The 25785-nt window shown below is 39.6% G+C and overlaps 1 protein-coding gene and 1 long non-coding RNA gene across 2 annotated transcripts in view; one reads left to right on the top strand and one right to left on the bottom strand.

Moving 5' to 3' along the window:
* Window positions 1–5148: 5148 nt before the first annotated feature.
* LOC126404047 (uncharacterized) lies at window positions 5149–15048 on the top strand. The gene is made up of 3 exons (XR_007571394.1): window positions 5149–5273; window positions 10252–10335; window positions 10541–15048. It is a non-coding gene; the product is annotated as an uncharacterized LOC126404047 (long non-coding RNA).
* A 9897-nt stretch (window positions 15049–24945) lies between these two features.
* Window positions 24946–25785, bottom strand: part of mad2l1 (MAD2 mitotic arrest deficient-like 1 (yeast)) — a 2345-nt gene continuing 1505 nt past the window's right edge. Inside the window, exons 2-3 of the mRNA XM_050068034.1 lie at window positions 25587–25735; window positions 24946–25490 (exon numbers count right to left, since the gene is read on the bottom strand). Coding sequence (XP_049923991.1) covers window positions 25318–25490; window positions 25587–25735 — 322 coding nt within the window. The 3' untranslated portion in view covers window positions 24946–25317. The remainder of the gene's footprint in view (window positions 25491–25586; window positions 25736–25785) is intronic.

The raw sequence follows: 25785 nt of genomic DNA, 5'->3' as shown, positions 1-25785 counted from the left end.
CTGAAAATTTATGAGGAACATTTGTAAGAATCAAGTCAATTAAGGTGGACTTCTCAATACATTTAAGATTTGGACGAGTGGGGGAGTTAATCGGCTGGGTAAGATTGACAGAATCACAAAAGGATTTGAACTCATCAGATACTGGCTTAAGCCAATCCCAATTTAGATCACCAGCTAAAACAAGTTCATTGTACTTTAGTCTGGATAAAAGGTGTGACAAAGAATGCAATGCATCTTTTGAGGCAGACGGAGGCCTATAACAACCAACAACAGTTATGTTGATGTTTTTGGCAATTTCCACATTTAAAGCCAGGAATTCCAAGTGCTTACAGATTGATTCAGACAGAACAACCCTGGTGTGGAGGCTAGATTTGACAAAAACAGCAACACCGCCTCCTTTCCAAGGTTTGTCAGAGCGATAAACATTGTATCCAGCAATGTCAATATCTGAATCAGAAACTGATTTTGTTAACCAAATTTCAGATATTACAACAATGTCCGCCTCAGTTGAATTAACCCATATTCGAACCATGTCCATTTTTGATAACAAGCTGCGTACATTAAGATGAATAATACTTAAGCCAGACAGATGTTTAAAGTCAGCTGGGGTCAAAATACATTGCAGCTCAGGACCAGGATTAGGCTGCATGTTACCAGACATAAGTAGTAATAAAATAATCAACCATTTCTGTTTAGCTCTATTAGACCTTAGCGGTTTCATTAAAGTATCTCTCTTAGTATGTAGTCCTAATACAAAGACATGAGTGCAACTTGAAGAAACAGTAAAATTGTCTTTTAGAGCCATAAGGCTGTGCAGACGTGTTAAGTCCATAGCTCAATGGTGAGAGTTAAAGGCTGGGGTAACAATGCAGAACCCAGCGGCCTGGCAGAGGCGCTCGAGGCTGCACTGTCATAATGGCAGGAGCGATCCAAACAGACCCGGGAATGCAGGACTATGGTTGAGCCGTAATGAGTCCTGACCAAACAGCCCATGAGGAGGACAAATAAAAAACTGGCTTTGAGCAACATTGTCTCTCAGTTCCTAGCAACAAGTTCGAAATAGCAGCTAGCAGGGTAGCACAGTCTAGCTTCGTGAGTCAAGGATGACCTCCGTCGTCAGCCCGAAGGGAATCCCTAGCACTCACAACCAGGAAGTCAGAACCGGCAGTTTCAGACACAGCCATGGATTGTTTTAGGTGACACATTTTATTGGTGGCTAAAATACATTTTATTGATGACCCCTCCACGGCAGAACATTGGTTTGCTTCCGTGTCTGACTCCAGCCTGCTTCTCCAAACTGGGAATGTGCTGACTGCCGTCTACTGTAGGTAACACATTGACTATGGATAAGCACCTCATACAAGCCCACTTCAAAAATCTGAACTATCCCGTTAAAGCCTAAAAAGCAGCTCATTTCATCTTTGGATCCATTCATTCATCCTTAAAATATCAGTTTCATATGACATGATTTCCTTCTGTTATATAGGAGTATAGATCACATTGTGTGTAATTCTGTCTTTTCTGTAATGGTGTAAAGTTTGACCTTGGCTATGATGATAAGGATAATTCTGAGTTATTACAACTTGAGTCTTAATTCTGTAGCCATAGCTTTTGGCAGCATTCTGGTAAACAAGGTAATTTTGCTCAGTTTTTATACACCAAGGGCCACATCTACTAAAGGTTTGCGTGTATAAAAAATACACCAAGGGCCACATCTACTAAAGGTTTGCGTGTATAAAAACATGTGCAAACTCATTGCACATGCAAAAAAATGTACAAACTGATTTACTAACATTGCGCACAAAGGGTTGCGTCTTTCAAAGGTGCAAAATAGCGTGTCTGCATCCAGTTAGTACGTTTGCTACAATGAACATGCAATATGGGGTGTTTACACGCAATTGTGTGTGTGCTGGGAGGAGAAAATGTAAATTTATTAATTTCGCACATGCAAAGTGATTTATCAAACCTGAAAGCAATTTTGCAAATAGAAACTGCGTCTATATTTAACACGTGTCAAAGGGAGGTGCAAACGGTTTGTATGCGTAATTGCGCACACATGGCTGTGGTTATTGGTGCAAGAAGGAGACATAGAAACGATGAAAGAAGATGCAGAGAACGCATTTTTCACCCTTGTGTGAACATTTTTGGAATGAATGAGGAAACAGTCATCAAAACATAACGCCTATCCAGTATTGCCATTTTGGAGTTGTTGGAGGAACTCAGAGCGGATTTGGAGCCAGCCATGAGAAGGAGTCACGCAATACCTGCAATCACAAAACTCCTTGCAAGTTTAAATTTTTTTGCATCTGGGTCATTCCAGTGTAAGGTAGCTATTACAGCTGGGATCTCCCAATCCCGTTTTTCAGATGTGTTGTCTGAAGTCCTAAATGCCATTACCAACGTTGTGGCAAAATATCCCGGGTCAGTACACGATTCTTTTATTCTGAGAAACAGTTTTCTTGTTTTCCAAGTTGCGAGATGGCAAGTTTGGAGATGGCTGGCTTGTAGGAGAGTCAATTTGTAAAATCCTTTGTAAAATAATTACATTAAAATCAAGAGCGTGTTTCATATTGATTAATATGTTTTTAAGTTGATAATGCATACCCCCTACACCCCTTCCTCCTGACACCTGTTCTCAACCCGACCACTGCCGGAGAGATAAGGTACAACGAGGCCCATATCCGCACACGGAATATTGTGGAGCGCACGTTTGGAATCCTGAAGAGCAGGTTCCGTTGTTTGGATCGCACTGGAGGAGCACTGCTGTACAGGCCAGAAAAAGTGGCCCAGATTGTAGTGACCTGCTGCATGCTACATAACATCGCCAAGCAACACGTGCTGGAGCATAATGCCATGCCGTAGGAGAACGCTATAGTTCTAACTTTTATTGTGGCAAAAAAACAAAACTAAACAGTTCTTTATCGTATAGCCTATTTTACACAAAATGAATATTCATAGCCAATATAAGAAAACTTAAACGTGACAGTTGAGTGTATTATTTGTGTTTCCTTTTACACAGGTTGAACTTGCCCGCCGTGCGCACCTCTCCTCCCTCTCCTGTCCCTGGCTGTTGGTCAGAGGCATCTCATCTACTGTGCCCCCACCTGTTTTATTTGCAGATGTTTTATTATACGCCAATTTTTCTTTTGTTCTTCTTCTGATGTCTTGATATCTTCTATTCACTTCATCCACTGTTCGCATCGTTTTACCAACAACATTTGCTTTTTCACAGATTTCTTCCCATATAGCGTTCCTTTGTCAGACAGTCAGGTTTCTTTGCTGTAGCTCATTTAAGTGTTTATTGGCCTCATCTACCAACACCTCTAATTCCATAGGGTCGAATTTCACTTTGTGCTTTCTCTCCAAACTCGCCATGCTGCAAACCATAAAACACGCAAAACCCTCATTTAAATAGGGTGTCTCCAACACGTTTGTCACCTGTTGTCATTTACGCAATCACTCTTAGTAAATCACCGGCAAACCGTGGTTCAGCCCCACATGCAGAATTCTAGATTGCGCAGGCAAAATAGTACACGCAAATTGGGATCTTAGTAGATCTGGCCCCAAATTGTTTTAGGTTTTTTTGTTTATCTGTTTTCCTTTAAAACCTGCTGATTTTATGACTTGTCTGTTTTATTTTGCTGCCTTATGAAGCACTTTTGAATGCTGCTGTAAACCAGAATTATCCTTAAAGATTCACATTGTTCTGGTCTCAATCTCAAGTCTATTTGGGGTCAGTTTTGACATAGTTTTAATTTAGGTGGCCATAAGTGACCAGTGTTCCCAAGTTTTACTTGTTTGACCATACTATTCATGAGCATATGGCTTACATGTGCAAGCATTCTCCAACATCAACCGTTTGAAATGCTTTCATAAACCCAGTAGTAGGTCTTTCTTGCTGTTGTTGGAAGTCTAATGAAGCAGTCCCAGACCACTGAAATTATTTTGACATGGAGCTAACTTGCTTCGCTATGCAGACGAAAAATGTTGGTATTTTGGCTGACGAGTAAATAAAGACAAAGTTACATAGCCTCACTGGTTAACATTTGCTACATGCCTACTGTTGGTTTTTAGTCAGCTATAATAAGCCCTCTCTCTGGCTGATTCCGCCTGCAACTCCACGGTACTGAGCCTTTATTATAGACTCAATCAATGAGCTGCAGATGACTTTAACAAACACTCACTGAGTGATACTGATTGGAGCCCGAGGCTGCAGTCAAATCTCATTTACCTCTCTGTAAACAGATGGAGACCATTAACTTAGAGTGACTACCACTCCTTTGGCAGACCTCTCCTTCTTCTTACTGTATTTACTTTTTTTTTATCCTGACTAGCCTTTCTACATACCTACTTATTCTCTTTTACATTTCTTCTGTCTTAGTGTTTCTTGCCTGCTTTTGTTTTTGCTTTTGTTTTTCCTCAAGTCGTCTTGTGTTTTTCTTGCCTTCTTTGTATATATTCTTGGTCTGTCTTATTGTTTTTTCAGTCAATTCACATTGTCAAAGTTTGACAATGTTGGCTCTGGCAGCAGAAGACGCATTATGTCTTCTCCATGGTAGGATGTCCCAACCTTGTTCTTAAAGTCAACCTCCTATGATGTTCTTTAAAATGCCTCCACTGAAACTCAAACTGCCACAAGTACGCCAGAGAGTTTAAAAGGTTAAGCACAATAATAGAACAGCAGTGTGATTTGCATAGATTTTTGCATTTCACCTTAGATGGAGTCTTTTTATTTAGTTTATTTGTTTGTTCCTCACATGAAAGTGGACAACAGAATTTGTACATGCACTCTACATTTTCAAATCAACACCTCCATGATTGGAAAGGAGCAGCAAGAAGAAAAAAGATTCTTATATGTGTTGTATGAGTTGTGTCTAATCCAAGCTGAGGATTTGATAGTGATGATGAGAGAGAAAACTGTGGAAGCTTAGTTTGAGATGTGGAATCTGTGGAACATTAACTGACTATTTTTTTTCCCTGTTGTGGTACATTAATAGTTTGCTTGTGGATAAACGATGAAAACCACTCTTACCCGTTTTTGCTTGTAGTAAAATGTGTTTTGAACTAAAAGTGTTAATGTTGTTAATTATGTATAAGTCTTTGGTCTTTTTGTCATATTCTGTGTGTTTCATCAGCTGGAGGTCTGCTTTAAATTAAAGATTCAATTTGACCTCACCGGTGTCCTCTCTCTGATACAGATTGCAGAGCTGGTCGCCACTGAGTTCTTTGAACAGGGGGATAAGGAGAGACGAGAGCTGAACATTGAGCCCAGTGTAAGTGCAATGTGTCGCTTCTATTCTGTGACGAAAACCTCTCTAAAAAGTACAACATAAGCTGTGGTGTGCCTCAGGGATCCATGTTTGGTCCCTTGGTTTTTAATATTTATGTGCTTTGACCCAGTTGTTATCATCAAAAGACATGGCATCTTATTTAAGAGTACAAATGCTAAAACTAAAGAGTTGTTTCGTTTTTTTTTTGTTTTTTTTAAATACCTCTGCACTGGTGATAGCCCGGGCTGGAAGCATTATGTTTCCGTATTGTCCGTTCCATTCTTGTGAACGTAATATCTTAAGAATGCTGTGAGGCAATTTCTTTAAATTTGGCACAAACGTCCACTTGGACTCAAAAATGAACTGATTCAATTTTGGTGGTCAAGGTCAAGGTCACTGTGATCTTGCATGCATCTCTTTCTTGTGAAAGCATTATGTTAAGAACACCTTGAGGGAATTTCTTCAAATTTGGCACAAATGTTCACTTGGACTTAATGATGAACTGATTAGACTTAAGTGGTCAAAGATTAAGGTCACTGTAACTTTGCATCCATCTGTTCTGCATAAAACACTTTTCTGGCCATTATTCAACATCATATCTCAGGAACAGAAGGGGAGGCATTTGGTCAGATACTGAATTAGTAACACTAATCTTGGGTGCCCACCTTGAAATGATGCTGATTGAACAGATCTTCTGTGCTGCCGGGGGGAAAGATGTGGGTGAAGCATCCATGTTTTTAAAGACATGGATATAATAATAACAATAACCAAATTTGATAGTAAAGCCTGACGAATTTCAGTTCTTGACGTAGCAGAGGTTGACTATTCATTCACTCTTGTGAGACAGCAGATACGATTCCAAAAATATATTTATTCATAAAGGAAGCAAAGCACAACCTATATACAACATGACCAAATCAAAGCTGGCTTCAGATCGGGGGAGGTGTTGTCTGACCGTGTGGTCTGGACAAAGACAAAGGAAAAGAAGGTAGATTTTTGTCTTTGGGTGTTGCTCTGTTGAAAGCGAATTTGTAAATGGGTCTATGTGAATGTGATATGTGTTGCAAAGGGTCTGGATTAGTGCAGAGGATATTTAGTTGCATGTAAGACTCTGTCTGAGAACAGCATTAGCAAACTAACCTCACGTAGCTTTGGCAAAGCCAACTAGCCAATAACCTAACTACAAACAATCACAACTATGACTCAATAAACAGCATTAAATCACATTCAACAAGTCTTGCTTAGCCTGTACAGCTGTGATAAAGCTATGCCCATTACCAATCCTTGAATGGATGTAAGAAAGAGTTGGATTGAGGCGTACTGCTTTTGTTAGCCAGCAGGGGAAAGCTGGAAAGAGCTGTGGTTCCAGAAGCAGTCTTTGTTGCGTCCTTGTTCCGAAGGTTCTGATCCGAGGAGGCTGGTTGCTCAGGGTCCGTGCAGAGTTAGATGCTTGGTTGCTAACTCAACTTGGTTCTCCTTGTTGCTGGAAAGTTAGCTGCAGTCCTTGTGTTTGCATACTAATTTCTCTGGTTTCCAGGGTTTGCTCCTGCCATGAGCAAGGGCACGTTGTGGTCCAAGAGAAAGAGAGTCTGAGAGAAATTGCTCTCCCTTTAGTGGTTCGGGGGCAAGGGTCTCTGAGGTGGTCAGAGCCCAGGAGGAAAAAGAGCACCTCTGGGCTGCTCAAGGGCACAACAGGAAAGAGAAAGACTGTGTGAAAGGAGCAGAACTTCTACAGTTGCCTATTGACATCACAGAGTCACATGACACCATAAAAGTACCGTCCAATCCAGTTTCAGACTTGTGTCTCACTGAGGTGTGAGGTGGAGCATCCTGTGGGGATGGGTGTCAAATAACTGTCCTCTGTTGAAGAACAAAGAACATGAGGTCTCTTACCATTTCAGATGGCAAGAGGAGAAGCTTTCACATGTCCAGTTTAGATTTTAACAAATGACAAATCATCTGTGGTCCAGTGAATCCCAACATAATTATAGTTTTCAATAAAACCGTGACAAATCTCGTGAGTGTTTGTAATCGGTTACTCAGCCAAAATTGAGACTTTTCCAATCTCCCTAATCTTTACTTTTCAAGTCATCATGCAAACAATCAGGGTATTATTTTTGATCCTAAATTACATAATGAATCGTATCTTTCTTTTTTTTTTTTCTTTTTTTCTTAAACCCAACCACCATCACCCCTAGTGGGGACCTTTTCTCTATCTCTTTTTTTTTCTTCTTCTTCTCTTTTTTTTCCTTTTATTTTTCCTTACACACAATACAAATAAACAGCATCACTCTATTATAACACAAACAGAAACAAACCAACAGACAAAAAATAATAATAAATAAATTAACAGTATAGGTCTTTGTTTCTGTAACATCACCCAGCATCACAGAGAAGAGGTTCAGCTCCAGGTGTAAATTCATTTTTGAGCACATTTTTTGAATCTCACCCCAAAATGCGAATACAATGTGACAATACTAAAAAAGATGGACTGTTGATTCAGATGCTGTTCCACAAAACCGGCATTCGTCTGATTCCCTAATACCCCATATGTTTAGCATTTTTCTAGTTGTGGGAAAATTATAAATTATATTCAATTGAAAATATCTTGTAAATGAGTCAACAGTTTTATATATCAAACCAAAAACCCATTTCCATGGTATAGGGCAGTCTAAAGTATCCTCCCATTTTTGATAAGTATTGTAAGGAATACTTCCTAAGGACCGGTATGTTAAGTAAAAATTATAAATGTTTTGATTTATCTTCCTGTTTTGCAGCCATTTGTGATTTTTTTTTTATAGCTGGCTGACAGACTGACAGTTTATCATTTCCATCCCACTTTTTTCTTTTCAAGTGCATTCTATGAGCAGAAAGAGTTGATTAAAGGATTGGAGGGAACAAATACTACTATACGTATCAGTGAATTGGTTGTAACTCATAAGATTTCCTTCTTCATTAACAAGATCATTTATGAGCAAAACACCCTGTTCAAAAAGACTCTTTCAAAAAACTGGTTTCCCTTCAATCACAATATTGGAATTAAGCCATATAATCTGCTGCAAAACATTGGCCTCTAGTTTCACAGACCGGGCAAGGCGGAGGTGCAGCGCACCTGCGCTTCAGACCGGGCAAGGCGGAGGTGCAGCGCACCTGCGCTTCGGGTTTTCCACACATCACACCAATCAAATGAGCCCCTCTCCTCGCCCTTAAATGCGCCGCACAAAGGCNCACCTCCGTCCCTCCTACCTGCGCAAGTCGGAAAGAGGGAGGAGAGAAGGCGTGGAGTGGGTTTTCCACACATCACACCAATCAAATGAGCCCCTCTCCTCGCCCTTAAATGCGCCGCACAAAGGCGTAATGAGGGTTTACTCAATTCGCCATGGCAGAAGAGAGCAGCAGCATCAGACGGCCAAACTTCTCCCAGGAGGAAACTGATGTTTTGGTCCGGGAGGTCCAAGCTCGCAGTGTCTGAATATACGGAAATGCGAGCAGACCTCCACGGGCTGATGATGCAAAGGTAGCCTGGAAGGAGGTCACCACAATCGTAAATCAATGTTGCGTTTCTCTCGGGTGTGCGCGCGCTCTCTCTTTCTCTCTCGCAGTCTCACTCTGTTTCTTTTCTTTTGACTTTTCTAAGATGACAGATGCTGAATATATACTCCCTATCTGATGCTGTGGCTGTTTGTGGTTGGCTGAGAGGGATATGAACTCATTAGTTTGCAGCTGTGTTAATCAAATCAGGTTGGGTTTCCATTACACGTGCCAAACGGTGCCAGTCCCTTTTGATCTGACATCAGATGTGACGGGACAGTTGATATAGAGATAAATTTATGTGCTGATTGCAGATAGTTGCATTGAATAGTGGTTTTTGTGTATTTATTGCATTGTTAATGTGCCTGACATTCTGGAAACCTGCCTGTGAGGTTTTGGCGACGTGTGCGCACTGTCCGCCGTCAGCCAATCTGCCACTTACACCGGCTGCGCTCCGCCTGCGCTGACAGTAGACCTGGTTTCAGCTGGCGAGCTTTTAGCGCACCTTCGGCGAAGCCTTTTGGCACGAAACTGTCACTGTGCCAAGCTGGATCTGTCGACACCTCCCCCTGCTGCGCCGCCACACCCATCTCAGCGAGATGCTCGAAACTAGCTCTGCGCGGGGTTTGCCACCCTGCGCCGCGCCGGGAAACTAGAGCCCATTGTCTCTGCCCTCTGGAGGATTAAACTGAAAACATAACCATTCATTCATTCAATAATTAATCATATCTTGTGGAAATCATACAGACTACCTTTTATCATTCCCACAGTCAGCCCCCTGCCACTTTCCTATTTTGTCCATACAGAGAAACTAACCAGTTATCATGATTTTATCTGGTATCATTGCTTGAATGGGTCCTTGTGTGGTCTCCTCAGTCAGCAATAAATCAGCAATAAATAATCCAAGTCTTCTGTCAGGCTGCCGAGTTGGATCAGGGCAGTCTTTGCAGCTAAATTTGCTAACTGTTTCCAAAATTAGTTTCTTTATTTATTTATTTATTAATTAAAAAAAAAAAAAAAAAAACTAAATGGACTCACATTTGTTTGATCCCTTTCTAATCTTCCAATCACTTAAAGCATTTTCACACTACATATCAAATTCATCCATTCATACAATGGCTACCATACAAGGTGCCACCTGCTCATCGGGTAAACATTCACACGCACTTACTATTTGGAAGCAATTTGGGGTTCAGTATCTTGATAATGAAAACAGTTGTCTGTTGCAGCTCTATCTCCTATCTGTTTTTAAGTCATGAATCTGAGATCATGTGGGGGTTTTCTGCTAATGGTGTAGAAACATGGAAAAGCTGTTGGCAGTGGCTCCAAAGTTCCAAGCAAGAAACTGAAGAAAGTGGAAAATGCTGTCATTTGCAAACATTTGAATGCAATCATTTTTGCATCCTTTTAATTTGGTTAACATATCATTCTTTCCATCTTTTCACTTTAGGACCTGATGAATCGTGACAAAAGAGATAAGATTCCCAGCATGCAGGTGTCCTTCATTGATGCCATCTGCACTCAGTTATATGAGGTAATTTTAAAATTAAACTTGTAATCATGGTTGTCTTTGTCTCTGAAAATCACTGTCCCAGCTGAATAGCTGGAAGAGGCATTTTGCCAATGCCAATGGTGGACATCCATCCTATTATTTTCCACTTGCTGGAAAGATGAATGAATGTTGTATTTATTCACTGAATCTTTCCTTATTAAATATGTTGCCTTTGTCACTGTCACAGACTTTGGCAGGCATGTCAGAGTATTGCTCCCCATTGTTGGAAGGATGTCAGAAGAACCGGCAGCATTGGAGGCTTTTGGCAGAGGAGTGTGAGAAGGGGCTGGTCAACGGCTTGGTGTGATCCCAACACCAGTTTGGTTTTCAACCAACACAGATTTCCAGGGTTAGCCCTGTACAACCCAGTCTCTCAAAATTTCATGAAATTAGCATGATATCTAAAAGGACAAATAAGATGCTTTGTGCTTGGAAAGTGCCCAAAAATATAATTTTCCCAAGATTATATAGTGAAAAAAACATTAGATTTGGTTTGACAGTGAAAGGGCGGATACACTGGCCTTTAAATTTAGCAACCATAAAGCAGGTTTGGGTCAAGAGTTTTTTCTAAAACATTAAAAAATATTCCAGTTTATTGCAACTTTGGTCTCATTTTGGTAGGTTGGTCCATCCTTTCTTTCTGCAATGATAAGACTGTACTCACTAAGTTCATAACTCAGATCTGGGAATCACTAAAGAAGACTAAGAGCCTTGCTAGCAGTCAGGCTTTACTTAGAGACAGCTAAGTCTCTAAGTTGAAATGCTTACATATGCATGGTAGCAGGTTAACAAGAACAGTGTTAGCATGCTGATGTTTGGAGCAGTGATACTGCCAGGGCCCTACAGGAAGTTTCAGTGGGTCTACAAAAAATAGAGAATGGTTTGTTTTCACTATTTAATTCACTATAGAAGAGAGCCTAGTGTGAGTAAGAGTCACAAGAGTGACTGTAGTTGATAACTAAATTCTAATCAGAATCATGTCTAATAACTAAAATCTTCTTAGATCGTCTGTGAAGTGAAACTTATCACAAAGGTCTGTGACCTAATGTGTATCAGTTTAGGGGTCCTTGAAAAAAGGTTGAGAACCACAGGTTTATGGTACTGTATAATGTTTCCCATGTTCTTAGTTGGAATGTCATTTGCTTTGCAAGAATTTTCATTACCCAAAGTATCAATTCAGGAATGGGATCACCAAGGTCATTACAATGAGTCCTCTGGGAACTAGGACCCAACCAACAATTGTATGTGGGGCCCAAATGGGTCGTAAATAAACAGAAAAATGGGCCCTATATGGGATTGTCCACAGATTCCGTATTGGCCCTATGTCAGTTGCCCACATGGGTGGGTTTACCCAAGTGATAAGATGCCCACTTTGGGACCATATCCACTTCGTACCAAGGTAGCCCTAGCATAACCTATGTGGGGCCCACTTGATTCAGCCCAACCATGTGGGCAACTGGCATGGGGCCATTATGGAAACCATGGACAATTCCATATAGGGCCCATTTTTAGCCCATTTACTATTCACATGAGCCTGACATACAAATGTTGGCTGGGGAAGGATTGTACAAGTTTCATGGCGATCCATCAAGTGATGTTGAGATATGCCAGTCAGGACCAAAGGGTAGACCAACTAACAGAACGGCAGGCCATCCACAGAGCCATGCTGCTAGCATGGCTAAAAAGATCACCAAAAGTGGTGCAGTCAGTTAGAGTACTTTTGCATTACAAAAAAATGAAAACACCTTTGCAATTCCTTCATTCAATACCATCATTGCATAGCCTAGTCCTGTAACTCTAGAGGCTAACAACAGGAATGACAGACCAAAGTGCGCCCTCCTCTCACTCGCCTGATGTAATGGTTGTTAACAAGTTTAACAACAGAGACGAGCTGTTTCACTGTCAGTGTTAGTTTGTTGGGATGTTTAGCAGCTCAGTGTTGGATGTTAGCCACTGCTGCTGTGTTAGCTCGTGCCACCCAGGAAGACTTTGAACTTCGTGTTGCTGAGTGGGCAACAGCTCAGAGCACGACGGCAGCAGAGAGTTTGTTAGGACTGTTTAACGGCCCGGTGTTGGATGTTAACTGCTGCTGCGTTAGCTTGTGCTTACTGGGCAGACTTTGAACCGACCATCCGCTAAGAAGAGTGACTCCAAAAACACAGCGACAGAAAGTATGCTTATTTGGTGGGGAGTTGGGACAGTGTGGGATCAGATCCCCAGCACATAAAGGACCAAATAGAAGTATCATTTGAAGTTTTGATACTACTTGGTACTGGGTTATTTAGGTCGTACCACTGCCCAGCCCTAATGCAGTACAGTTTAATCGCTCCCTATCACATCTCAGTTTGCATTTCATTGTGACATTCCTGTACTTTTCACCCACATATTCAAGTGCTTCCACATCATAAAGGCTGTTTCTGCCATCTTACCAGCTGAACCTCACATGTGCACTTCACAACTGCAGGATTGGATACCTTCCACTAGAACACAGCTAACCACAGAAACGTAGTAGTAGAAGCATAGATTTTAATAATGTGTAGATACTGGATGGCAAAATGGCATCAACTCATTCCAATGGAGTTGTTTGTCTGGAGCATATGCCAAAAAAACGTGAATATGCACAGAAGTGTTATCCGCTGGCTCCTCCCGCAAGTTCCTGTGCAGCTCATCATTGTGATGACATCACAGGCTTTTTTTTCTCAGCTTGAGGAAAGTTTTACAAATATTAAACCTCCATGGATCAGAAATTCGTAACAGAAAGAGTTATAATTGACCTTGTTTGCAGTTTGAGGTGTCCTGTCAACGGTTTTACAGACATCTCTTTGACAATGGTGGTCTACGGAGAAAATGCCTTTTTGGGCGCAGGGCATTTTTCACTGCAGTACCGTGAGTGGCCACCAGGAAAAAGTTGCTGCAAGGCTGAGCAGCATTCCTGTGGGCCTGAGTAGAAGTAGTAGCTACTTTGCAACACTTTACCCCTGACATCATTATTATCATCATTTCTCTTTGCACTGTGATCACTTTGGATTTTTTTCTCCAAGTAAAGTGGATTTATAAAATCTGGCTAAATTGGCTCGTCTAACAGCTCATTTCTTGCCCTGCTGGACTGCGTTGGAGCAATGTAACTATGTTCCCAGATCTCAGCAATAACTTCAGTGAGTACAAATCATAACAGTTAAAACGTTTGCCTAAATCTAGTTATCATATCTTCTACCATAAACACGTTCATTAAAAAAAATCATGACAAACAGGTGATAATGATGTGCATGTTCATAACCCATATTTCCGAGGTCATGCTCATTTCACCAAGCTTTGTGAGACTTGTCCTCCTGTCATCACCATTCTTTCATGGCTGTCTTTCACCAGAGAAAATAACAGAGTCAGCACTAAGCTATATTTATTACAATAGTCATTTTTTGTTTTTGCACAGAGTGGCTTTCATCTTGAAGTCTCACTTACATTATCTCTCACAGGTAGTAACATTTAGGGGAACACTGAATGATGAGACATAGATCCCTGGGGATCAGCACCAGTACAGTGGTAAACAGATACTGTACTTATAATATGTTTTACATAATGTCACAATTATCTGATACATTCATACAAGGAGGGTAAGGGCCAAAGAAAAAAAAGTCTTAGATTTTGAGAATAGAGTTGCAAATCTACAAGAATAAATTCATATATCTAGAGAAAAAATAGTCACAGTTTAAAACCAGAAAGTCAGGTAACATGATATAAAAAGCAACAAAGTGTGTACAAACAGTGTTAAGGGTGACAGTAATATATATTTTAGCAGTACCAAAGTAATATAACACGTTGCCAACAAGATTTCAGGTGATATTATTACATTTACAATGTAATGTAATGCATTACCACCCAAAAACTGTTTATTTTTGTAATCATTTTTCATTTATCCAGTGTGATTACGAGCTTAGTCTTGTAACATTTAAACTTTATTCTCATAGATTTACGACCTTATTCTCACAGATTCACTACTTTATTCTTGTAGATGTACAACTTTGTTCTTGTAATATTATGACTTTGTTCTTGTAGATTTATTACTTTATTCTCATAACATTATGACTTTATTCTCATAGATTTACGACTTTATTGTAGATTTCTGACTTTATTCTCTTAATATTATGGTTTTATTCTCGTAGATGTATGACTTTATTCTCGAAATCTAAGATTTTTTTTTCAACATCGAGCTAATTGTCCTTTGTAGTGATAAGCTTGTTAAATGTCTTCATTCACAGCACACACAGCTCACACACACTACAAGGGTTTGAGTCTTTTGTAACATTTTTTTTTCCACTCATTGTCTTAACTATTGTATATTTATTTATGTTTTATATATTTATTAGATTTTCTATATTGTAAGGTCATCCTTTTGTCAAGAGCACACAATTCTCTATATAGGAAATGTAGTTTTCATACTTAAAAAATATCCTATCTCTGCTTTTTTGAAGGAGCTTTCTTAGGAATTAATCTTTTAGATGACATTTGTACTGTAATGTGTTGTTTGAAATTTAGATTTTATTTTCTTCTTTTCAAAATGTAAGAGAGCCAAAGACTAGGCCTGCGATTTCAATGGGAAATGGGTCTAACTTTTTCCACTGCCTTGTTGTGATAAAATAGGACCAATTCACAATTAAAAAATGTTTGTATTTGTTCACATCTTTCTGCACCCTTTGATATTTTCCCACTATAAGTGGCTGTTTTTAATGTCCCACTTTTTATAAACTGAATGATTGAGAAATGTCTCTTGCATTTCAGCCAACAAAAAAGAAATAACTGAACCTTTCTGAAAACCACAGGGGTGTATAAAGCAGTTCCCCCAGCATTTTGCAGGCTTTTTTCAAGATTGTTGTGGCCTAAAATGCCTGATTTCGCGGCAGCTTTTCTAAAAAATTGGGATGAAAGTTGCAATTTTTTAAGTATATTTGTTGCAATGAAAGTGCGGGAGACAGTGAAAAGTGCAAAAAAATTTGCTTTTTTTTTTTTTTTTTTTTTTTTTTTTAGCTTGATGACAACTTAACTATTTTCTTCAACACACACGCATTTACACAAGCACACACACCAAGGTGGGAAATTAGCACCAGCCAAATGCTGATTTAACATGAAGTTGCTGGCAGATTTAAGACCCAAAATAATTTACTATTGAATGAATTGATTTTGAATGTCTGTCAGTGGCTGGTAGATGTTCACATTTTAAAAGGTTAATTTCCCATCCTGGCACACATGTATTCACACACACACACACACACACACACACACACACACACACACACACACACAGCTTGTCACATTAACAGGCTAGCACACAATTTCAATTTCAATTTTCAATTTCAATTTTATTTATAAAGCCCAATATCACAAATCACAATTTGCCTCACAGGGCTTTACAGCATACGACATCCCTCTGTCCTTATGACCCTCGCAGCGGATAAGGAAAAACTCCCCACACCTCTCTTACTTTGCAATTAAAGTAAACTAACGTTACCAACGCATATTTAATCTAATTTACCGTCATTCGTTCAGGGCTTGCAACAGATTTGGATGCAATAGCGTCTGTCACGATGATTTGTCTGGTCTGTGGTCCACTAGTTTGCAAAACAGTTTTCCTCCACTTTCGTGAAGAACATCAGGGAATTGTTTTGCACGGTCTTTAGCAGTAATTTTTGTTGGTAAATGTGAGACATTAGAATCACACATGCCTGCATCTTCAAACCATAAACAAGGAAGTTAATGTAGTGACATCTATTACATTTGCGTGGGGGACTGTTATTATTGGTGAAAGTCACGGGACGCTGGTCAAAATTGCGGAAAAGTTGTGGTTATCGGACAAAATTGCATGGTCCCGCAGAATTGGTTGGTTGGAGAAGTAGAGATTGGTTGAATTTGTGTTACTTGTTGCAATCGCGTGTGGCACAGTGGTGTAGTGGTTAGCACTGTCACCTCACAACAAGAGGGTTCCTGGTTCGAATCCAGGAGGGAGCCCTTCTGTGCAGAGTTTGCATGTTCTCCCCTGTTAGCGTGGGTTTTCTCCAGGTACTCCGGCTTCCTCCTACAGTCCAAAAACATGCAGGTTGGGGACAGGTTAATTGGTGACTCTAAATTGGCTGTAGGTGTGCATGTGAGCGTGAATGGTTGTCTGTCTCTATGTGTTAGTCCTGCAATAGCCTGTACAGGGTGTACCCTGCCTCTCGCCCAATGTCAGCTGGGATAGGTTTTGCGCAATATTTTGTTCTGTTATTACCAGTGATGGGCAAACTACTTGGAAAATGTAGCGAGCTAAACTCTACATTAAAATAAATTTTTAGTACACTGAAGCTATCCCAGAGGAATGTAGCAAGCTAAGGTACGAGAAAATCGCAAAAGTTGCTTGCTACTTGCAAAGTTACTTTTATTCTTTTCTTTGTTAAATCAGCGCTGAGTGATCAGAAAAACTGTCACCCAAACAAATACTTTGAAGATTTTGTGACATTTGAACATGTCCGCCCAATAACATGACATCATCAGTCAGCCTGTTGCTCTCTCTCTTTCTCTCTCCTCTTTCTATTTAATGCATTTCTCTGTCTTGGCCTCTTTCAGTAGGCTATCTGTCTATGTCATTAATTCAAAAACAGAATTCCAAAATATATTTTTCAGTCAATAAAACCATAGTAAATAAAAGACAGTAATGCAAACAATAAAAATAACTCCTAAATGAAAACTCTCTGCCTTTTTCTTTTCCTTCTTAATACTGTTCTCTGTCTCTCTAGCTCTTTTCTTGGCCATTGTTTCTAATTCTCTAATGTCCACTGCAAATCCACTAAATATATACAGTCTATGGGCAAGACACGTGAGAGATGTGTCAAGAAGTGCAATGCAGCCAATCGGAGGCAGAGTAGGGCAGGTCTTGCCAAGAGAAGTTAATGACGAAGAAGCAAGCAGAATAAACTGAAGGATTAGTATGTGATGTCATACAGAAGTGCCTCCCTCGTCTATATGCCTCCTTGTGGCCCCAGTGTCAGTCACATTACTTATCCTCAGTTTTATAATCCTTACTTTTATCCAGACCTCTGCAAAAATAAGTCTTGTAGTGAACTACTGCCCAACACTGGTTATTACAGATATTTGTTTTTATCCAAAAAACAAGCATGAACTAAATTGTTATCGAGACCACTACACGCTGTTTTTTTCCCCAACGATTTCTCAGTTGACTACTCCATTGTTGCTTTTTCCATCCTCTTTCAAATCTGTAGAATATGACACCCACTGATGTCATCACAGTTTTCACTTCAGGTAAAGAAAAAACAGCTTTTTTTTATTTCAGCTAAGAACCAACTTTTTGGATCTAGTTTGTTTTTGGTCAAAATGTTCTGAACAGTTCAATATTAGGTGTGGGAACCAGAAAGGAACTTAATCCATGTTGGTGGAAAAGGGGTACAATAGTGAAAAGACTGGCTTAACGAGTTCAGTTAACACTGAATGAGTTTAATCAGGTCTCCTGCAAAGCCCAATCATGGAACGAAACTTTGTGAGAAGTTTGCTCAATATAAAATTATTCAGTATGTATCAGGGTTATAATGTATGCTGACACAGGATCTTTAAGGGTTAAAAAAACATCCAGTCACATGGAGCAGAAACCACTACAGCACTGCTGTCCAGCATTTAAAACTTTGATGTATGATAATATCAGCATGCCATCGATATCAGCTGATATTGGCTTTAAAGTGAATTATCAGAATCAGCCAACATGCTTTTTTTCTTATTTTGCACAATGAATAAATATTACATACACTGAAAAGCATTCTGTGTCATGTCATTATGCATGCATAATATGATATTAATTCCGAAGGGACTTGATGATCACTTAAATTAGGTGGGAAAAAAAAGTGAAAATATCGATATCAGTATCACCAAAATAAGTTGTTATATAATCAGTATATCATGGTAAATGGACCTGCATTTGTATAGTGCCTTTCTAGTCATCCGACCATTCAAAGCGCTTTTTACACTACGATACACATTCACCAATGCATACACTGGTGGCCGGCTACCATACAAGGTGCCACCTGCTACTCAGTTTTTAATACTCATCAAATACTGATCAAATACTCATTTGTGTAAGTTAAACATAGTTATACAAGTCTTTTGTGGAGTTAAGAGCCATGGATGCAGTTCACAAAGAGGGATTTTGCACAGATTCTTGAAATCAAGGCCTACTCCTCTGTGTTGGAAACTCAAGCCACTGACAGAGGTGCATCTGAGTTTTCTCCACAAGATCGATCAATCAATCAATCAATTTTATTTATAAAGCCCAATATTACTAATCACAATTTGCCTCACAGGGCTTTACAGCATACGACATCCCTCTGTCCTTAGGACCCTCACAGCGGATAAGGAAAAACTCCCCAAAAAAAACCCTTTAACGGGGAAAAAAAAAAAGATGCCACCCAAAGCTCAGAAATATCCAGATGATGAGTTGGTGACTATGTCTACTCTTCAGGCCATGATGGAGCAACAAAAGGACTTTTACAGAGAGCTGCTGGAGCAGCAAAGTAAGAACTTTAAATCTTGTGTTGAAATTATCTCAGATGGTGTGCACAAGAGAGTGGACAGTGCAATCAAAGAGATACATGAACTCTAGACTAGTCTGGAGTTTGCTCATGGAAAACTGGAGAGTCAGGACAAAGTGTTACGTGAGAAAAAACCTGAAACAACTGGAGGAAGATCTGGCAAAATCTGTCGAGTTCCTTGATGGGATTGAGAGAAAAATGGACTATCTGGAAAATCAATCACGGAGGAACAATATAATTATTGACGGTGTCCCTGAGGATAAAGGTGAAAATTGGGAAAAGTCAGAAATTAAAGTACAAGAGATACTGGGAAAGAAATTGGGTTTGAATGTAAATGATATTGAAATAGAACGGGCCCATTGAGTCGGGAAGTTTGATGAAAGCAGGCCGAGACAGATCATAGTCAAACTCCTGCGTTACAAGGACAAACAGATGATACAATCACAGGCAAAGAAACTCCAAGGAACACGGATTTACATCAATGAAGACCACTCCAACCTAATCAAGAAGAAAAGGAAGGAGTTGATGCCTGAGCTGCGGGCTGCATGGGAGAGGGGTGATTCTGCAGTGCTGAGGTACGACAAGCTGATCATCAAACCCAGAAAAAGTTCCTGAACTATGTACATCTGACTTCTGACTTTCTCATCCTAAATAATGACATCAGGACCTTTAAAGCTTCCAAATAAAGGCTTGGTAATTGCACATGTAATCATTTGTAGCATAAGGAATAAGATACATGACTTAAATGATTTGGTGCTTGTTAATTCAATTAGTATATTGGCAGTATCAGAGACTCATTTGGATTCATCTATTCAGAATTCAGAGTTATTGGTTAATGGTTTCTCATTTTTCAGGAGGGATAGAAATATACATGGTGGGGGGGTTGCAATTTTTGTACAAAACCACCTTCCTGTTAAATTATGTTCTGATTTCATGCTGAATGATGTAGAAGCATTGTGGATTCAGGTACATCTACCCCACCTGAAACCTGTATGTAGCCTACAGTGTACCCAATTTTGAACTGAAATGACTGTATGTAATTCCTTTTTCTTTATTTTCTTTTTTTCTGTCTAAATTTCATATAAACATAAGCTTTGTATTTTATAATGTAAATTGATGAAATTGTATGTTTTATATGTAATGTAATGTAGTGTAATATATTGTATGTAAGGTGTGGACCCCAGGAAGACTAGCTGATTGCCAAGGCATTCAGCTAATGGGGATCCTTAAAATAAACAAAAAAAAAACTGCATTATGAAAAAAAATGGCATCAGGATTTTGGATTTTTTTTTTTTTTTTCACAGAACAGACCAAAAGTCATGGGGGTGGAAGATGCTGCCTGCAGAGCCGAGAGACATATGGACTGTGTCGAGACACAGATCTGGGGAAGGGTACAAGAAAGAACAAGTGCTGCATTTAAGGTCAACTCAGTGGCCTCCATAATTCTTCAATGGAAAAAGTTTGAAACAACCAGGACTTTTGTTAGAGCTGGCCACCCAACTTTTTTAATCGGTGTATAGACTACACATTTTTACAATTGAAGAATGTAAGAATCACTTTAGACATACAACAATGATACATAAAAAAATAAAATGTTAAACAAATAACTGTTATTCATTTTTATATATATTTTTTTTTTTGTAAAAAAATAAAATAAAAATAAAAATAAGCCACAGGGACCCACTGGAGAGAGGCTTAAGAGCCACATGCAGCTCCGGAGCCACAGGTTGCCTTCCCCTGGTGTAAGAGTTCAAGAAGAAATGGGACTAACTGATAGTAAGCATTATCAGTAATAGTGGATTGCAAATCCACCGCATGTTATGTATTATGATTTACAGGTAGAGACAGGATAAAAAGGAGACATCTTGCACAGTAATGGTTGGGAGCTTATTACTGTAGGATCGCTGTCACATTTTGTAATGGACATAATGAACTGACGTACACAGAGTTGGACACAAGCACTGCAGTTTTAACAGCTTTTTAATCAGATTAACTACCCACACTGATGTGCATACTTGTTACCTTAGATACCAGATGCATAAATAGGTTATATACATTATACAAATAAATTCCAAGATCATGGACATGTTTATCGATCAGCAAATGGATTTTGAAATCCCAGTCAAATCACATATTTGCTATCATAAAATCCTGTGGTTGGTTCATTTTGTTTCACACCACAAACAAACCGCACCAGAGCCTGTTTGAAAGCGAATGGAGACCCACCCTTTTAGGTGATCTCGATTTGGTTGTTTAGACCGCACCAAGATTTGATTTGCATCTTTCATACCAGCCCAAACAAATCGTTACTAACAAGGCAAACTAAACTGAGTTCATTTTAACCGCACCAAACAGATTAGGTGTGAAAGCACCCAAAAGCCCTGTTTCCACCAAACACTTTCGGTATAGTACCTTTGGAACCAAAAGTAACCCTTCAGACATGGTACCTAGACCCTAGGTACGTTTAGCGTTTCCACCTCAAACCGCAAAGTGCTCTTAAATGTGGGCAGGGTTGTTGTCACTCACTGCTCTGTCCATCACTCACTGTATTTCCTCATCACTGGTGACACAGAGGGAAGTTTGCACCTTATTTATCGTACACAGAACATGGTTGCACACCGACATTTTCAGAATCTACAGTGAGAGTCTCTCCATGGGACATTCAAAACAGCAGGTCTGTGCATTTGCATTGCAGGGTTTAGTGTTGCCGTAGTCCACAGGAACCTAGGTAAGCAATTTTTTTTCTCCAAGTGAGGATTAGAATATATGTAGTTCATATCATTCAGTTGAAATTCATCTATATTTTTAAACACTTGAAGATCCACTCATTACTTAAAGCGCATGTCATCCAAGAGAGACAATAAAAACTAATGGAATGGTCAAAGTTGTCATATTGAAATTTAAGGTATGCTTTTGGATTCACATCAACTCATGCGTTGAGTAACATTATAAATAAAACGTTCTACCTTAAAAGTTGCCAGCAGTCGGCCTAGTTAATTTACTTATTTTTTACTACAGCTGCAGCAAAAGGCAGCAAAACATCCTTTCATATCATAGTTAAAGTTATAGTTTACTAATGTATGTAAAACTTGCCACGGTATGAACAGTGGTTATATACACTTCAAAACCAGCAATAACTCAGCCCTGAGCAGAGTGACAGTCCACTATTGACCAATCAACAGACTGCAGTGTTTCTAGCTCCACCTTTTAGCACCACATCAGTGTACTAGGTACCCCAACAGGGAGGATGACCAAAAATGGGTACGATAAGGAGTAGCTCCATTGGTACCATCCACACCTTTTCACAGTGGAAACAAAAAAAATGTGTACTGAACTGAACTGAACCATACCGGACTGTTTGGTGGAAACAGGGCTTATGTGTCATGTCAGGAGCAAACCAGGTACCAATGATCACCTGCCCAATACCATCCAAACAGTGAAGCACAGTGATGGCAGCATGGTGATGTGGTAGCAGGGACTGGTCAGGGTTAAGGGGAAAGCTGAATGAAGCAAAGTTTAGAGATATCCTTAATGAAAAGCTAGGCAGTCTCCATCCAGCCTGACAGAGCTTGAGAGGACCTGTAGAGAAGGACGGCAGAAAATCTCCAAATGCAGGTGTGCAAAGCTTGTTGCATCATACCCAAGAAGAAGGCCGTAATTGCTGCAGTACTTCAACAAAATACTGAGTTAAGGGTCAGAATACTCATGTCAAGTTGATATTTCAGGTTTTTATGCCTCTGTGCCAGTAATAGCAGTAGCTAGAGGCATTACGTTTTGGGGTTGTCCATCCGTCCAACGTCTGTCCCATCCTTGTGAATACAATATCTCAAGAATGCCTCAAGGGAATTTCTTCAAATTTGGCACAAAGGTTGACTTGGACTTGTGGATGAACTGATTGAATTTTGGTGGTCAAGGGTCAAGGTAGCAGTGACCTTGCATCCATCTTATTCTCATGAACACAATATCACAACAACAGCTTGAGGGAATTTATTAAAATTTGGCAAACATTCACTTGTACTCAGCAATTTTGGTGGTCAAAGGTCAAGTCTATGTGACCTAATCTGTCTTATTCTTGTGAACATGATATCTCAAGAATTTCTTGTGGGAACCTCTTCAAATTTGGCACAAATATTCCTGATTTTAAATATTCAAGATTTTGGTGGTCACTGTGACCTTATGTCTTATTTTTGTGAATTAATGCAATATCTCAAGAACGCCAAGAGGGAACTTCTTTATATTTGGCACAAATGTTCACTTGGACTCAACAATGAACTGATTTGATTAGGTAGTCAAAGGTCATTTTGACCTTGCATCTCTCATTGTCGTGAATACAACATTTCAAGAACAATTTTGTGGTCGAAGGTCAAAGGTCAAGGTCAGTCTGACCTCACAAATTGTTTTTGGCCATAACTCAAGAATTCATGTGGGAATTATGACAAAACGTCACACAAATGTCTAATAGGATAAAATGAGTGAGTGATGACATTGGATTTCCAAAAGGTCAAAGGTCAACTTTACTATGACATTATATTGTTCTGCAAAAACACTTTTTTTGGCCATTATTCAACATCATATCTCAGAAAGATAAAGGGAGACATCTGGTCAGATACTGAATTGGTGACACTAATCTTGAAACTGTACTGATTGTAAAGATCTTCTGTGCTGTCAGGGAGAAGATGTGTGTGAAGCATCCATGTTTTCACAGACATAGATGGGAACTGTAAGAGAAACTTGACTGGTACATGGAGGCATACAACCGTGGGGTGATAATTCTAATTGTTGTTTTTTTTAATAAATTTGCAAAGAATTCTAAAATCCTGTTTCTGTTTTCAGAACTGCTCTGAATACATCTTCAAACTAGACCTGGGTGGAAACAGTACCATGTCCAAGTTTTACTACCAATACTGGCAATCCTAATCACATAGATTCTTGTCAGCATATTTGTTTTCAACAAAATTCATACGGTGAGCTAAAAAAAAAAAAAAATGAAACAAAGCTTATTAGCTGTATGTGTCTGCCCTCTAATCTCACTTTGGATTAAGTTGTGTTATTAACTTAACTACAGTTAAACAGCAAAATTTCATATTATAGCAGCTGAAAAGTTTCATTATAAACATGGGGTCAAGTGTCTGCCCAAGCTGTTATACAATGTAAAGTGCATAACAGTTTAGTATTAGTAGGCCCCTGGCCCAGTTTAGTATTAGTAGGTGCATTTTATTAACAGCAACAAACAGGCTCGACAGTCCTGTTGTAACAAAAGCACTTTTACAGACATACACATTCAGAAGGCTTGTTTGTATCAGTGGCTGTGTTTTCTACCTTGAGTAAGTGTCCAGGAGTCTCATTTATTAACATTGCATACGCATAAAAGCAGGTCTGAAAGAGGTGCACGCCACTTCCCATGCGAAAGGTATGAAAAACCTGACTTGATGGGAGAATCCTTGACCCGTGCTTACGAACATTTTTGAGATGGGAAATGGCGACGCAGATGATCAGATGGAGGCCTGATTGTAGAAATTGTCAAATATTTTTTTGCCGCATGCCATTTTTGGCTTCTGGCCATATGTACATTTTTAATATGGATCCTACGCATTGTTTTATAAATGAGACCCCAGGACTGTAATACATGTGCCTGTTGCCTAACACCTGCGCTCCTTTAAAAACAAAATATCTGTTATTTACTTACTGCCTCAGTCTCTTGGTTGTTTCAGAGAATTTCTGTTTTTTGAAATCTGCTTTGTTGCATGTACATGGGAGGGCATTACATCAGGTTATTTTAGATAAGATACTTGTGAGTGTCAGCTGCAGGTGAGACAATGTAATATGCTGATACAGTACTATTAGAACATCTGCAGCTGTCAACACTACTGAACACTGTGAGCCAAGTAAATGGTATGTCCCATTAAAGAAAAATGCTTATGAATGCTATAACTTACATATTTACAACAAACCCATATAGAATCATTTGGAACCTGACAGTGATTATGTCACACTGCCACCTTCTGGTAAAAAGCAGTAAAACCATAGAACCATTGTGACAAACATTTATTTTTGACAATTTATAAAAGTTTAACATATAAACTACTAGCTTCTAAAACAGAGGTTGACAACTTGAGAGGAAGGGGAAACAATAATAAAGAGACAGTTGCTCCTGAGACAGATCATTGCTTATGAGAAATATTTACATCAGTAGAGACAGAGCAGGTTGCTGTTATATCCTCAAAGGACAAGTGAGACAAAGTGAAGATCAGACAGCAGGAGAACACTGGGTTCATCATGTACAGAACAATGGACAGAGACACAGACAGTGAGGTAGGACAGGGCACTGTAAAATCTAATGTTTTCTATAGGAGATAATGGTTGGAGGGTGGAGGGAGGGGGGCTGCCATGGTTTAGAAGTTTAAGCTGAGTCGGTCCTCTTGTATGCCACCATGCTGTTAACCTTGTGGATGGAGGTGGTGAAGGAGCGTAAGCGCACCTCCTCTGATTGGTCGATGATCTGCGGCCCAGACTCTTCCCACTTCTCAGGAACCACCAGGTCTTTGTCTGTGTACACAAGGAGGTCAAATGCACCTGAAGAGGAGGGGCACAATTTAGTCAATTGCCAATAATCCAGAAGTGAAACCGAGACAAATAAGTCTGTTGGTAGAAAAGAGTCTGGGTACTCACATGGTGTCTCCAGCAGCGGCAGGAAAGTAACTGTGGCTGTTATCTGTCTGATAACTGAGCGGATCTCATCCTGAATGGTCTTAATGGACTTCTCTCTAGGAGCACTAGGTGACACATGAGAAATGAGTTTACATGCATGATCCAAAATACTGTGTACATACACACTGAGGTGAGGCAGCCCAGTGTGTGTGTGTGTGTG

This window comes from Epinephelus moara, chromosome 17 (genome assembly GCF_006386435.1).
Source record: "Epinephelus moara isolate mb chromosome 17, YSFRI_EMoa_1.0, whole genome shotgun sequence".
NCBI classification, from domain to species: domain Eukaryota; kingdom Metazoa; phylum Chordata; class Actinopteri; order Perciformes; family Serranidae; genus Epinephelus; species Epinephelus moara.
The sequence above is the reverse complement of the archived record's forward strand: the minus strand, read 5'-3'. Positions and strand labels throughout refer to the sequence as shown.